Here is a 14,888-nt window from a genome sequence, read left to right as displayed (position 1 = left end):
TTTCGGAGTCAAATCCTGTTCAGCTTTGGTACTCCACCAGCCCCTCTTTCACCTGAGTGAAAAATACATGCTATAAATAAAATAAATACTATGTAAAGGTATTCTGTGTGTGGCAACTATAGCACAGTTGCCCTGGGTTCCCTTTGGCACAGGAATAACCATCTTCCACTGCTCCAGAAGTGCCCACACATGAGAGTGAGCAGGACTCAGGAGATGCATATTGGTGTGGTCTGAGCAAATACAAAGAGCTTCTAGCATACTGTCTTTCTGCAGAAGTACAGTTATTTCTGTAACACCATACCTTAGAAAACATGTTTTTTCCCATGTAGTAACACTACCTAGGTAGCAGACCTGGACACTGCATCTAATTCCTCTTGTGCAGGTGTATAACTTCAAAGCATATCACAAGGAGCCATGAAAATCCTTGTTTGCGATAGAGAGAAAATGTGGTCTAGGAACAGAAAAGATTCTTCTACTGTGTTTATATCTGGAGGCAGACATGAAAATTGTGTTTTGTCCTTAAAAGACTATTCTGGGAGCTAGAGGTCCCAGGTAGAGAAATGATTAGGTGCTTTTAGTAGCTTCTGCTGTAAGTGGTGGTCCTTGTTTGCTGTCCAGGTACAGGAGCCGACTGCAGCCTGAACTGCCCTCAGCACAAGGAGCTGTGAGAGATCCCTGTCCTCTGGTACTGCTGCTGCTTTAGGCAGGTGGGATACCTGGGAGTGCTATAAGCTGTGACATATGCCTGTGGCGCAGGCAGTGGGACAATCTCAGTCAGGGAGAGCCCCTGCTGCTGCAGAGAATAGAATACATCATACTTTCTCTCCTGAGCCCTGGAATCCCTTTGTATCTCCTACAGCTCCCAATTTCTCCTTTTGTTCTGATTACAGAGATTGGAGGCTGTGTCTGTATAGGTCCCAGATTGTAACGACATCAGCCACTGACATGGTCCTGCTAGCCCAACTCTCTGATCTGCAGAGCAAGAAACCAAAGAGAGGCAGAAAAGCTGATATTTTTGCCAGTACTGGTATACATTTTATCACTGATTTGCAAAATGAGAAAAGCTCTTTTTCTGCACGATAGAACAAACTAAGGAATAGGGAGAGAAATCACTCAGTATCTCCAGTCTCCTTAGAAATAATCCATGATTATAAATACAGCAGGTAGTTGTTTTGTTGGTAGTATAAAACGGGATGAGACAAAATGCATCTCAAATAGTTAAGCCTGCTGTCTGAAATTAATTCTAGCAAATCTCATCACATATTGCTGGAAAACATGTTTGATAGCCTGTACAAACAAACAAAAAATTAAAAATTAAAATAATCTAACAAGTTTGATTCTGCAGCAGGAGAGGGAACTAATTTTAATATTTCAGAAGTTAGAACTAACCAGCCTGCTTAACTCTGAAAAGTCAATGCATATTTTAAAAAACTCACTTCACATCTGTTCACTGTGCACAGGCCCAGAGGCAACCACTATCCAGAAAACTTTGATCATCAAGCAGAAGCTGGTTGGTATCTGAAGGGCAGTGAGGGGATTGTTGTCAATGCTTTCCTCTAAAACATGTTACAAAAATAAGAACATCAGTATAAGTTTGTATGGGGGGGGGGGGGGGAACTTGAGTGCAATGCTGTTCCAATGCTTCTGAAGCAATCTGAAAAACTGGTTGATGTATTCAGCATTTGCCATTATATTATTCTTCTGAAAGCTTCTAAGGCCTGCCACTCCACTGAGGGGGTTCAGTTAAGCTTTATAATGGATAAATAAGTATCAGAGAAAAAAAACAGTCTGAAGAAACATTGTTCAACTATTTGCCTAGAGAATGCAAGTGGCATTTTATTTATTTTGTAAGTTAAGGTCACAAATACCATTTATATGTATTTCTGACTTTAAAGAGGAAAATCACGTAGTCCTGCTTGTGCCACTTGTGTCATAAATCCCAATTTATGTGGTAAGTTCCTGTATAACCTGCTTGAGTTCCAAATTCATGGTTGTAGGCTCATTTGCAACAAGTCATCAGATGACTACATTTCCAGTCTTCATATTTACCCATTCACTCTGTGGGACTCATTCCTTGCAATCCCAAACAATCTCATCACTAGGCAACACTTATCTACACTCTACCTTGCTCAAAAAGTAAGCCATTAGTCATAAAATACTGAACATGAACTACTGTCTACAATATCCCCTAGCAAGGATTTGAGGATTATCTCATCTAATTAGATATAAGCATGTTTTCTAATCTCCTGGTTTAAGTCAAAGCCCAGTAGAAAGACTTCCATTGACTTACCCTGTTTTGGATTAAGTGCTGTGAGAACTTGATCAAGAGTGTCAAAGAGAAAGAGACCTTAATAAAAGTATAACTAAACAACTGAGGGGGGGAAAAAAAAAAAACAACAGTTGAGTTAAGTCACCTAGTACAGAAATGATCTAGATATCTCATGTCAGTAGGGCACAAGTCTTGAAAAGAAATCACTGAAAATTTCTAGATGTCATGCACACGTAACAGCCAACTGCTAGTTTTTGGACTCCTACAAGCAGGAGGACAGACTCAAAAATGCTTTAATATCTATTATTTGTATAACTGCCCACCATATGCAAGCAGGTTCATTCTGCCATTGAAGTATTCACTCGAGAATTCTGGGAATGTATTCCATTGACTCACAGATACCACTGTTAACATGCATTCAAGTTTATATCCTACTGTCCTATTATTTAAGGATAAGAAATGATTCTTCCACTTTGTCTCATAAGAAGCAGCTTTCTCCTCCTGTGTCTATTTATACCCTTGAAATACTACAGGGCAATTGTCATCTCCTCTCTCAGAAATCTTCCCCTTGCAAGCTCTTAAGCTTTATTTCTGTTACAGTTTCTTCCAGGTAAGCAACTCTCAGGCCTTTCATAATCCTTGCTTCTCCTTTAAATTCTCTCCGGCCTGTAACCTCTTTATATAGGTGAGCTGCCCAAATCTGAACAAGACATTGTAGGGGAAAAAATATTATCTTTGGTTGTCTGTAGAAGATGTCTATGCTTTCTTGCCAGAAGTCATACCAGTTTTGTGTAGGGAAAGGATCAGTAGGGAAATGAAAGTTAATTTCACAGATCATATTTGTATGTAACTGTTCATGGAACCGGATATAACCAAAACAAAAAATGGGAACTAGGACTAATTAAAATTACTACTACATGCTTTTTAATAATTTGCTACACTGCAAAAGATCTAGTTATTCCAAGAATATGGCTATTTAAAAATTGTTCAATTATACATGAAATGAATTAGCACCACATTGCCATGGGAGAAAATGTATTAGTGTTCAATTGAGCCTATACCAGTCATGGATCAGGTGGGAATAAACTGCTGGATACCCTTAGTGAAGCAATATCAAGGTTCAAAATGGCATTTTAATGAATTAAGTATAGATTCATTTGTATCTGAAATCATCACAACTGCCTATTTGGGTCCTAATCAAGTTATATTTCAGCAATAACTGTGTGCTCCTGGATTGCTTGTTCACTACCAGTCAGGGTTTTGCTGGCCCCGGACCAACATGGTGTCCTTCACTGATACAGCTATTTGCTGCTGATAGGAATGGCTATTTAACACAATTAGTAAATGCTATTAAATCTTGCTATAAACCATAAGCACTTCCCTTTCCATTTCATTGTGCAGTCCATCATTATTTTCTTATTACAGTATCTGTAAAGAAGTAATTCACTGAGTAGCAGAAAGAGAATTATAAGAGCTAACTCGTAAGGCCTGATTCTTCCCACATGAACACTTCTGCAAAATGGAGCCAAGTTAACTGAGGTCTGCTGTGAAAGCTACACACTCACTTGCATCCTTGCATCCTCCATGCACACGTACAGACACTTCTACTCCAATAATTATCATATTGCCAGTCTGAGAGAACTGAGTTGAAAATATGAAGCTGGGGAATGGAATGTTGTGACTTTGTGATCCACTGAAGCTTTCCTTGAGAATTTTGTCTCCTGCCTCTCATTAACCTGTATCACAGTACTGTAAGACATGTGCAGATGAAGCTCAAATCTACACTATCAGCTGTACAAACTGTCCTACAGTAAAGTACATTGGTGATCAACACTACAACAGTGATTGCTGGAGCATGCAAAATCCTTTACCCTCCTACTCCAGAGCTGTAGATTAAATTGGTCTAATAAAATGTAAAAAGTTTTCCTACATTCACAGACTGCACATCTCTGATTCCATCTATTTTACACAGGTCCCTAGAATATAGAAGAAAACTGACAGATATTCAGCCTAGTAAAACTATCAACTACAGAAAACCCCCAAAGGTGAAAATAATTGCCAGATGCTCCAAATCCTCATTATCTCTGTGTTGACAGTGTTTCAGCACACACCTCTTACTAGCAACTGCATTGCTATTGCAAGTTGCCAAGGTACTCTGGCTAGTGTCAAAGAGCATGCACCTAAGGCTAGGTCCTCAGCTGGTGTGACATGGCAATGCTCCAGTGGCTTCATTGCCTTTTAGCCAAGGCTCTGGCCCATATGATCTGGCTGCCAGCATCACAGAAAACTGCTTTTGTTTCTGAGCAGCTCACGGTTTTGGTAGCTAATTAGGAACTATTTCACATTAAACAAAATCTCTATTGACAGCTCTCCTACAACTGGATCACTTGAGGGTACTTCTTAGGCTTATTCCTCTTTTTGAATGGGCTCATTTCATTTTCTCCTTTGCTTCCCAGTTCTCCTCTGAAAATTGGTGCCTCCTCTATGCCTTATCTCCCAGTGCCTCTTGAGCTCTTCCATCTATTTTGGACTAATTCCCAGCCCTGGGGTTCTGTTTCAGTTGTCACTCATGTCCTCATTTTCCCTTTTTATTCCTCCATTTATCTGCTTTCACATTTTTTTGAAGTAAAGCAGCAAAAATGTTCTTCCCCTGCTTCTAATACATTAACTATTAAAACAGAAAGATTGCAGATTCCAAAGACAGAAAAACTTTTTTTTTTTTTTTTCTTCTTCTTCTTTCTGAGGCTTTTTGTGACTTTTTGTGACTTTTGTGCTGTGTTCTTATTGGGAAAAGCAAAAACAAGCAATAGAAAATAGTAATGCAGCAGTAGAAAGCTTAAGTAACTGGAATCACTCAAATAAAAACATGTAATTTTTGGTCTAAACTCAGGTGAAGTAACCAATAAATAGATTTTCCATTGAGGATATAGTTCAATTTTGCCATTAACTTCTTGCAGCCAGTAAGCAGACTCAGTTGTATGAATCCCATAAAACTAAGAGCTAGTATAAACTTGTAACTAAGGATAAAATCTTCAGTACTAATACCAATAAATGTCCAGGAGTTTTCCTGGAAATAAGAACTCCAATAGGCAGCAATGCTGGCCACTAAAAATCATTTCACATACACAGAATACTCTTCCATATATTGTTACAGCCAATTCTTTCATCAGCAGCTGCTCAATTTGCTCTACAGAGAAATTCTTCAAGAATTGCTTTAGTAGGAGCAACTACTGGCAGAGAGAAACTCATGATGCTACAGTATGCTTAGAAGCAGGCATACTGGAAGTACTGTCAGAATCTTCCACTGTTGTACACTGCATACTGTCTGATTGTCATGTCCCACCAGCATCATTTTATTATTTTTTTTTGTGCTTCAATTCCATTGATGCCAATGAAACCATTCCTGATTCACACAGGGATGAAAGAAAGCATAAGAAAATTACCACTACTGTATGAGTTTGCTTGCTGTAATGGACTCTCTTCTTCAAACATTTTCTACACATCAGCTTAATACATGGTCTATTTTTACAACTTCACTTTGCCCCAGTAGACATCACATCCATGAAAGAAACCCTAGTTCACACTTTTTTTAGTATAACAGAGGAAACAATGTCAAAGCTGCAAGTAGGGTTTGAAATGCACAGCATACATGCTATTATCAGTTAATTCCAGGTGTTGCATTCAGTTTTCTTTAAATTTATTTTGAAGAGGTTTTTAGCTTTTCTTATCTCTTCCTGAAAAAGTTTTCACTGACATTCTGTCTGAGAAAAATATTTTAGTTCATGCTATCCATGTAAAAGCAAGATGTGTAAACAAAAGATACCTCAGTTCTTTTTCCATGCAATTCTTCAGAAAGTTTTAACAATGTCAGATAGGTAGATATACACATTTAACCAATAAGGTAATCTGACTTTCTGGATTCAGATTCATCCAAACTTCAATTCTGTTTTTATCCCAGTAATCAACTAACAATTTAAAGAAAATACCTGACATAAAGCATATTCTTTAAGCTCATTTTTTATTCAAAAATACTGTAATCCAGCACTTCCCCCTTTCTCCTCTCTTCTTAAAAGTAGTAATAGTCTACCACTCCTCCTTTGAGCATAAAAAAGCCATTTCCCATGCCATTAGAACCACCTGTGCGAGCCCTTAACTCTAAAAACATCCAGAGTTCTAACATTTAAAATGTCAACTGTGTTTTTCACTGAATTTGAAGGTTCTTTACAAAGTTCTGATTGACTTTTTTTTTCTCTGCGTTATAAATGGGGATAAATAAATAAGTACATAAGTAGATGATTTTCCAAAGGCTAGGCAGAAAAACAAACAAACAAAAAAAACAAACTTTGCCCACTGTTTAAGAAACACATTAGATTTTAAAACTGGTGGTTCTGCCTCTTGTGTAACCTTGTATCAGTCACTTAATATCTTTCATTCTCTACAGACAGGATGAGGGGAAGAAAAAAAAAAAAAAAGCAAAAGCAAAGCACGCCAATACCATGGCACACCATGTTAGATATGTGAGGACCTGCAAACATCTGAGAGAGAAGCAGAAATACAGAATAAAAAATCATGCTTCCAGCTCACTCCTATTTACCTTACGAAGAAGACTTCCTCTCTGGATAAGGTTGAGCATCCTCAAAATACAGGATGCCTCCAGAAACACAAACACATTGTGAATGCACATTAAGAGGAAAGTCTATTAGGTAGAACAAGCAACAATTTCTGAAAAAGGAATTCATACAGCTTTGCAGTTTTCTAAACAGTTTTCTTTCATTCTCATAGCCATTAAAATGTATAAAAATGATTATTTCCAAAACAGCATTACCATGAATTATCACCACTCCTGTTGCCTAGCAACTGGAGTAATTTTTGAATAGTGAGCTGTATAAACCAGTAGTTGGAGTTTGTGCAAATGTGTATTCATTTGAGGGTTTAAAACACATTCTTCTTAGAAATCAGAGGCAGAAAATTCAGCACTAACATAAAGCAGAAACATTAAAAAAATACAAAATGGCATCAGTAATTACTACAGCTTAGCAAAATCTCCTTTAGCAGACTTGTGCTCAGGGCCAAGTTCCTTGCTCTTCCTTGGGATTGCAAATATTTTTATAAAAATTGGGAAGTTATTTTAAATTCCTGTGGAGGAAATCATTTTTGCCCAGCCTCCTGACAGACTTGCTTCTAACTCAAGAGCAATGGAAACTGGTGACATGAAATGGTGTTGTAGTAGGTCAAATAAATAATTCTATTTTTATAAGACGTATCTTGCGCTAGTAGAACTCACTGGTTCATACTACAACAGAATGATGTGCTTTGGAAGGTTCAAAACTGGTCTTGACATTATTAGTGACAAATAGGTAGCCCACTGATATATTAGAGAGGGCATATAATTACATAAATGAAAGATACAATCTCCCATAAACTACGGCAGTCACTTATTAGTGGTTGCCTGTTACAGGGCTTCTTGCCCATTCCTTGGACCTAAGTGGAACTTAACTTGATTGCAGGACAAGATCTCAACCTGTATTATTTGATGTTTGAGAATTTCTATGTTACTTTCTTGCAGCTTTAATGACAAGTTAGAGTCAATCTGTATCAATGTTCCCAAATGTTTTCCCAAGGGAGAAAAAGAGAAAGGAGAAAGATTCCAACTCTGTGGCTTTCCAGGCTCCCTAGCCTTGAAACAAATCAGAAGGAAAAAAAAAAAAAAAGTGCAAAACATACAGCATATGTTTTCCAGAGAGATTACAAACAAAGAGGCAAATTAATCCCTGGTATAAACACACTGCCCACTGAAGGCAATGTAGCAGCATCTGCTTATACCAACAATAAATCTGAAGAAGCTTTTCCCTACAACTGATACCTGTGGAGAAAGGCCAGATACAGCAAAGAATAGGGTTTAAGAGAACGCAGCTCGGGAAACCACATTTCTCTAGGGGAAAAAACAAACAAACAAACAAAAAAACTATATTTTCAGATGTTGTTTCTGGGCTCCCAGGAAGCCATACACTGCCTACTGAGAGGCTGCCACAAAATTCTTAACGGCTGTTTAATAGCTGTGATAGAGAAAAGATGCTTCATTTTCTCAGCTATTCTGTGGAAATTAGCTGAGACCACACACACAATGCACAGTGCATTCGCATAAGGAAACACTTTTCTACTTTTCCTTCAGCATCATTCACAAATATTCAACAAAGTTTTAATTTTATCCTCAGTGATGAAAGAGAACGCTCCTACAGGAAGGGAAATTATCTCAACTAGATAGGCAAGTTGTTGCTTTAAACAAGGGGTGCTACTTAACATGCATTGCACCAGTCTAAGGGATCAGCTTCTACAATGCAGCACACACACCCCTCCTTCCTCACTTCTCCACCTGCACCTGCCCTTCCATTCATACAAACTACCAAGAAGAAGACTTTTGATAAGCATAGGCTGAACTGTATTTTGTGAATTGTAGAGTTCAAGCTCAATTTGCACACTACAACCAGGTGAATGAACCACAACACACTTTATGAATGTTTATATGCACAAATTTGGTTGACCCTAAATTTCAGTCTGATTAAATTCCAGAAACAGGAATATTTCTGAAGAGCATGTTTTGAGACCAAACTGCCAATTAATTTTGGAAAATAAACATTAAAATTAAAATTACAAACAAACTCATTTCATCTTTGTTTTCCAAAATAAAGACAAAACCAAAGAAGTAAAACTAGTCAATATCTTAAGATTTTGAATGAATTTGAGAAATAACCATATTTACAGCCTTCAATATGGTTAAAAAGGGTAAATTTGAGGAAAAAATATATTCTGTGAATGATTTTCTTGGTTCACTCTCCATGTCATCCTACTGTTCCCAATTCCAGGTCTGATACACATCTTCCATGAATGGTGACATTAAATGACAGTTTGATTAGAAGAGGCTACTGTAAGCCATTCCTGTAAGGCTGGCTGTTACTCCCTCGGATTTAGGCTAGAGAAGAGCAGTACCTTCCACAATATCAGACATCTCTCTGAAAGAAAAGCTCTGTGACTGTCTAGACTGGGTAATGTAGTCCAAACTTGCTTTCAGTCCTATATACATGACAAATAGTTCGAGACAACAATAAAGAGAAATGAGTACAAAATTTATCTACTAAGTGAGTATTTCTTCTGATTTCCCAGAAGATATCTGCAATATCTGCAATAGTGGCAAAGGACACTTGTCTAATGTGACATATAGGGCCTAATTCTTTTTTTTCAAGTGAAAGGCTAATAGATTCAAAGCACATACAAGTAAAGCGTAAAGTATCTTTGCATCACAAAGATGCATGTTTATTGTGATATTTTTGAGATACTAAAATCTGCATCAGGAGCAGTAAAATAATGTCCCCTATAATTATTTCTCTCCTCCATAGGAGCAAATTTTGTCTTCATAGAGCTAATACAAAACTGGATCTCAAATGCTTTGAAGCATTTGAAGGACGAGGGGAAATGGCCTTAAGTTGTGCCAGGGTAAGTTTAGGATATCAGGAAACACTTTTTTACAGAAGGGGTTATTATGCTCTGGAATAGGCTCCCCAGGAAGGTGATTGAGTCACCATCCCTAGATGTGTTTAAAAACTTTTTGGATTTGGTGCTCAGGGACATGATTTAGTAGGGGGTTGTAAGAGTTAGGATGGTATAGTTAGGTCACAATTGGACTTGATGATCTTTAAGGTCTTTTCCAACCTGAGCGATTCTGTGATTCCATGATTAAAATGCTTTTGAACAATCCTATAAAACAAAACTCTCATGTGTTGAACTTTGATCCTCGAGATCTTTAAGACAATCCTAACATGAAATACAGTGTAGATACCAGACTTAAGGTTAGATCAGGGTTCACTGAACCTTCAGGAGGTTTTGTCAACTGCCTCAAGAGGACTGCACTGACCCCAGGAGTCTCTCTGCTTACCACAAATTTGCCTCAGGGCCAGACAAGCAACTGCTTGCAAACATTCACTCATTAAGTGCACAGAATATCACTTACTTGTACGGGATATGTTTGCTTCCATTGACGAGGGCAAGGATGACATTGCCCAGAGCTGACAACGAGAGACAGAGGCCAGAGCTTCCCTCCCGGTTTTTGCTGAGCACTTTCACACAGCTCCCCAGGTCAATAAGGTGCAAGCGGCTGCGACCTCCAGACACTACCATAAGCAAAGAAAGTGGATGGTTAGCATGTGCCTCCAACAGCAGTTTCCCAGGAAAGCAAAAGACTCGCCATGACTCGCAAAGAGGAGACAACCCAGAAACTCCTCTTAATTCATGGCAGCAGTAACAAACCATAAGGATCCTGTTAGTTCACCTTCAGACTGTATTGCTGTTCACTGCTGACTCATTTGAAAATTGCTGAGGTTTTCACAACTCATGCAAGTTTAACTCTGGGACAGGCAGTCACCACAGTTGTTTTTTTTATTCTCTAACATAGCTGTATTCGCCTATATCTGAGCTGGCTCTCTTTCCATCTCTGTGATTACTGTACTCACAGGAAAACTAGAGGTTGGGAATTGCTTGGCCAGCACTGGTTTTGTAGCAGCTTTTCCCTTATCTTTCACAACTTGAGTAACGGAGATTCAGAGGAACCATGAGACCTGCAGGATATTTAACTTTCCTTTAAGCTGTTTTAATGCACAGTGTAGTGTTAAAAAGTTGTTCTGATCTGAAAGTAGTTTCTATAAAACTGGGAGCAAATCCTGGTTTTCCCTCTTGTTTACTCTGTATGAATACCACTACACTTAAAATGAAAGGATGTTAAATTTGAAACAACAAGCTTAACAGAGATTTGCTCTCGTGAGAAACCTATGGTTACTTTATGAACTCAGGGATGGGGACTACGCAGACTTTACAGAAGCGTTTCTAATTCCCTATTTTCTTAAGAAAATGTCCTAGATGTTTTTTAATTTTTTTTATTTTTTTTTTTCAAATCTGATCTATGACCAGTTCTCCCTGTTCTCAAGAATTAATTCAGAAGCAACCTATAGGAAAAACTTAAATGTTAAGAGCACTGGCACTATTCGAGATTCTGAATATAAACAGAAGCAAAAATATTTTCACATCTGTAGACAAATAAATTCACAGCCATTTCAACACAGCACCTTAACTTATGCACCTTGCCCCCAGATAAATAAATAAATTAGAATTGGGGGAGATCTGTTATCAAGAAAATACAACACTGGGAGCAACTATATGCTCCATGGCGGAGACCTTAGAAGTTTCCAGATACATTTCTTTGCATTGGTAATCCCTTAACAATCAGAAATATGTTTTTATTGACAAAAAACGTGATACATCATATTATTTTGCAGATTTGCTCCTAAAAGTATATGAAACAACTAGCTGTAACAAAGATGTTAACCTACATCCAAAAAACAAGGACAGAGAGAGATTTTGTTTTACAAATACTGCAAAACACAAAGCTCGCTGCTTATTAGCACTAGCTTGTACTCTCTTTAAAAATACAAAGCCTTTCTGTGGAATGTGTTCTACACAATTCTATAATTCTCATTCAGTTGTAGGTGACAGCTAATTAAGATAAACAAATGGAAATGGAGTTTTATGAAAAGAAATATGAACAACGAGAGGGAAGTACAAATAAACTAGGGAAAAAAAAGAAAGAAGAGAAAAAAATAAAGAAGAGATACATAATGAAAAAAGAGCAAAAAAAAGAAAGAGAAGAGAAGAAAAAGGAAGATTTTTTTCTGTGAGGGTGGTTTATGCAGTGGAATTTGAGAATTATATTCCAACAGTGTAGCCAGCGTCTGTCAACAGCTGACATAATGAAGTACTTCTTTTAGGCTTTGTTAGTTTTTCAGCTGCATCAAGTATTAGGAAATAGAGAACTTCCATACATCAGACTGCAATAATGGTAAAGTCATGCAGAGTATCATGAAAAAGAAGAGACAAATAAGTATCTGATTATAACTAATACTAGTGGCCAAACATTAGAAATGCTGTCCCTAGACCACATTACCATCTAATAAAGATGCCTGCAGGCATTTCATCACCATGCTCTCCAAGGTTCTCACGGGGAAGTAACCCTAACCTACTTATGCACCAAATGCCTGAGTTCACTGAAGAAAGTCAGGCTTCCCTGCCATGCATGCAGCTGCACCTTCACTGCTTCTGAATCTTTGTCTCTCCTTTAAGTGTCTTCCTCTAAGACCACTACCTTCAGAAGGCTGATGTTACTTTTTGTGAGAAACCTCCAATGATTTTACTTAGAAAAACAAGTTTAGTTGCTAATGAAAATGACTGCAGATGACTTCACTGAATTATATTTAATAAATACTTCCATTGCTAGGATTACCAGGCATTGAGGAAACAAAAATAAATGAAAGCAATCACTGCCTTTTGAACTTCAGTTACTCTGATTGCACTCATAGTCCTACTGCACAGGCTGAGGAAACCCAGAACAAGAGAAACGACAGGATCTTTTGCTCTTATTTAGTTTACAAATCAAAATAAGACCTGTGTTTAGGACAGTCAGTCCACTTGCTGAAAATGAAGTTATTTATTAGGCAAGTTCTCCACTAATGTGCCTGGCACTATAGAGAGAAGTGTAACATCCTAGCACTTGCTTTCATCCGTGGCCATAGAGACTTTGGAGAGCTGAAACTGAAACATGATGGCCAGTTTTGCCACAGTTCCAATTCTTTCAATGGTGCTAAGCCTGCTTCATGACATTCCAGGTAATTAATCCAACCAGGAGGTAAGTACAGTACTTATGCATTAATCTAGCTGTCATTGTTTTGTCAAAATCAAGCATCAGCCAGCTTTTTAATCTCATCCTTTAGATGCAGTGTTTCTTTTTCTTTTTTTTTTTTCTCCTAGCCTTTTTAATCCTTTTACTGGAATCTGTATATCTCCACTGTCTGCATGCTGTTTTCTGAGAAGTACTTCATTACAGCAGGAGACACTGCTAATCACTAGGTGCCGTTTATGAGAAGCTGGAATTCCCCTTCATTCAATTATCAGCCAGATCTGACCCTGCCTGGCTTGAGAGGCCAGTCAGATATGGAAACCTGAAGACAGGAGTTGGTATGGCCAGAAGATGAAAATGTAAGTGCAGACAGTGGGCAAAACATGTTATATTGGAATTTTAAAGGATAGTGTTGTCTTCTTTTTTTTTTTTCTTAGTGAGTCATTATAGCCACAGGAAAATATTCTTTCCCGTTTTATTAATCGCATTTGAAAATAGTAGCAAAGGACTGTATGTAGGTGTATTTGCCTGTAGTAAAAAGCAGGGAGTATTAAATAACTTTAATAATAATTCCCTTAAAATCAGCCATCTTTATTCCTGCACACCAGTCCGTTAGAGCATTCACAGTTTTCCTTTCCACCGCAGGGTGGTTAATTAATAAACCTTTAGTTAATTGAGTTTTCTGCCAGCCAGTTCCACTGGGGTTATTACTTAAACACATGCAAACTGTATTTCCATTTAGAGCAACTTTCTGGTTTTCGCTCTCACATTTTAAGTACAGTAAATATAAATTTTCTGCATTCATACATTAGACATTAATGCTTCAGCAATGTTCACCCGTTACACATAATTGCATGCAATCTACTCCTTAATACAAATAATCAGTGCAGAGACAGAAGCTGAAATATGCATATCTGCAGAACTACCTAAGCCCATCAATTCAAAAAGCAAAGGTGTCTTTCAAACAAATACTACTTCTCTGCTATACTGCTATATCTCCAGGAAAAGCTGCAGTTCATGTATTGCCTAAATCAGCTCCCACATGCTTCTGTACTGAGGTGCTGGACTGGAATAGCCAATATGAGGGTGGCAGGGAATCCCCATGGCTACAATATTTTATCAGTGATCTCAACCCTGGAGCTATCAGTAAAGATAATTCTAAAAGCTAACCCGAAGAACACTTTTGCATGTAAACACAGTGCTGAGAACTAACTTTTAATATCTCCAGAAAGACAGCACAACTGACAACTGATGGCAATGATCCCTAGTGGCCTTTCACAGCCTTTGCTAGATCTTCACCAGGCGGGCAAGCAGTCTGCTGGACCCACCCCGCTGCAGACCACTGCTAATCCTTACCACTAGAGAACACTGCTTAAAAGCCGACTCAAAGCCCATCTGTAGGCAAGTTTGGAGGAAAGAGAAGGGAGTGAGGGAGCAGCTTACTTCCGCCTTTGCCGCTCTTCTCCATGCGGTACTGGTAGATGTGCAGGGTGAAGAGCATGTGGGAGTTGCGGTGATCCTCCTCGTCGCAGTCCCGCTGGCTGCCACGCCGCGAGGCGATAGCGGCATCCAGGAAGAAGGCGGCCTTCTCTGCTGTAGGAGCACGGAGCTCGCTCTGGTTCTGGAGCTAAGAGTTAACACAGGGAAGAAATTACCCAGAGGCTCCCACAGGAGTCAGTGCTATCAGACACCCACTGCAGTCAACTCATACTGTAGAAAAGCCATGTTCTGATGGGACTGGGAAGGAGGAAGTGGCTTGTTGAATGAGACCCTCCCAGCACTGGCAGGAAACAGTCCTATGGGCTGGATAGATACATAAATCTGTTCCATCACTTTCCCTGAATTTTAGGCCATTTATTAAAGTTTATTATTTTTGCTACATCCTTTTTCCTGCACTGGCAA

General features: G+C 38.5%; 1 protein-coding gene across 1 annotated transcript in view; it reads right to left on the bottom strand.

The window, feature by feature from the left end:
* KIF26B (kinesin family member 26B) overlaps positions 1 to 14,888 on the bottom strand; it is a 284,016-nt gene that overhangs the window by 41,622 nt on the left and 227,506 nt on the right. Inside the window, exons 9-10 of the mRNA XM_042892546.1 lie at positions 14,430 to 14,613; positions 10,275 to 10,434 (exon numbers count right to left, since the gene is read on the bottom strand). Of these exons, the coding sequence (XP_042748480.1) occupies positions 10,275 to 10,434; positions 14,430 to 14,613 (344 nt within the window). The remainder of the gene's footprint in view (positions 1 to 10,274; positions 10,435 to 14,429; positions 14,614 to 14,888) is intronic.

This window comes from Lagopus leucura, unplaced genomic scaffold (genome assembly GCF_019238085.1).
Source record: "Lagopus leucura isolate 7727_CA_CO unplaced genomic scaffold, USGS_WTPT01 Super-Scaffold_73, whole genome shotgun sequence".
Taxonomy (NCBI): domain Eukaryota; kingdom Metazoa; phylum Chordata; class Aves; order Galliformes; family Phasianidae; genus Lagopus; species Lagopus leucura.
This window is presented reverse-complemented; position numbering and strand designations above follow the sequence as displayed.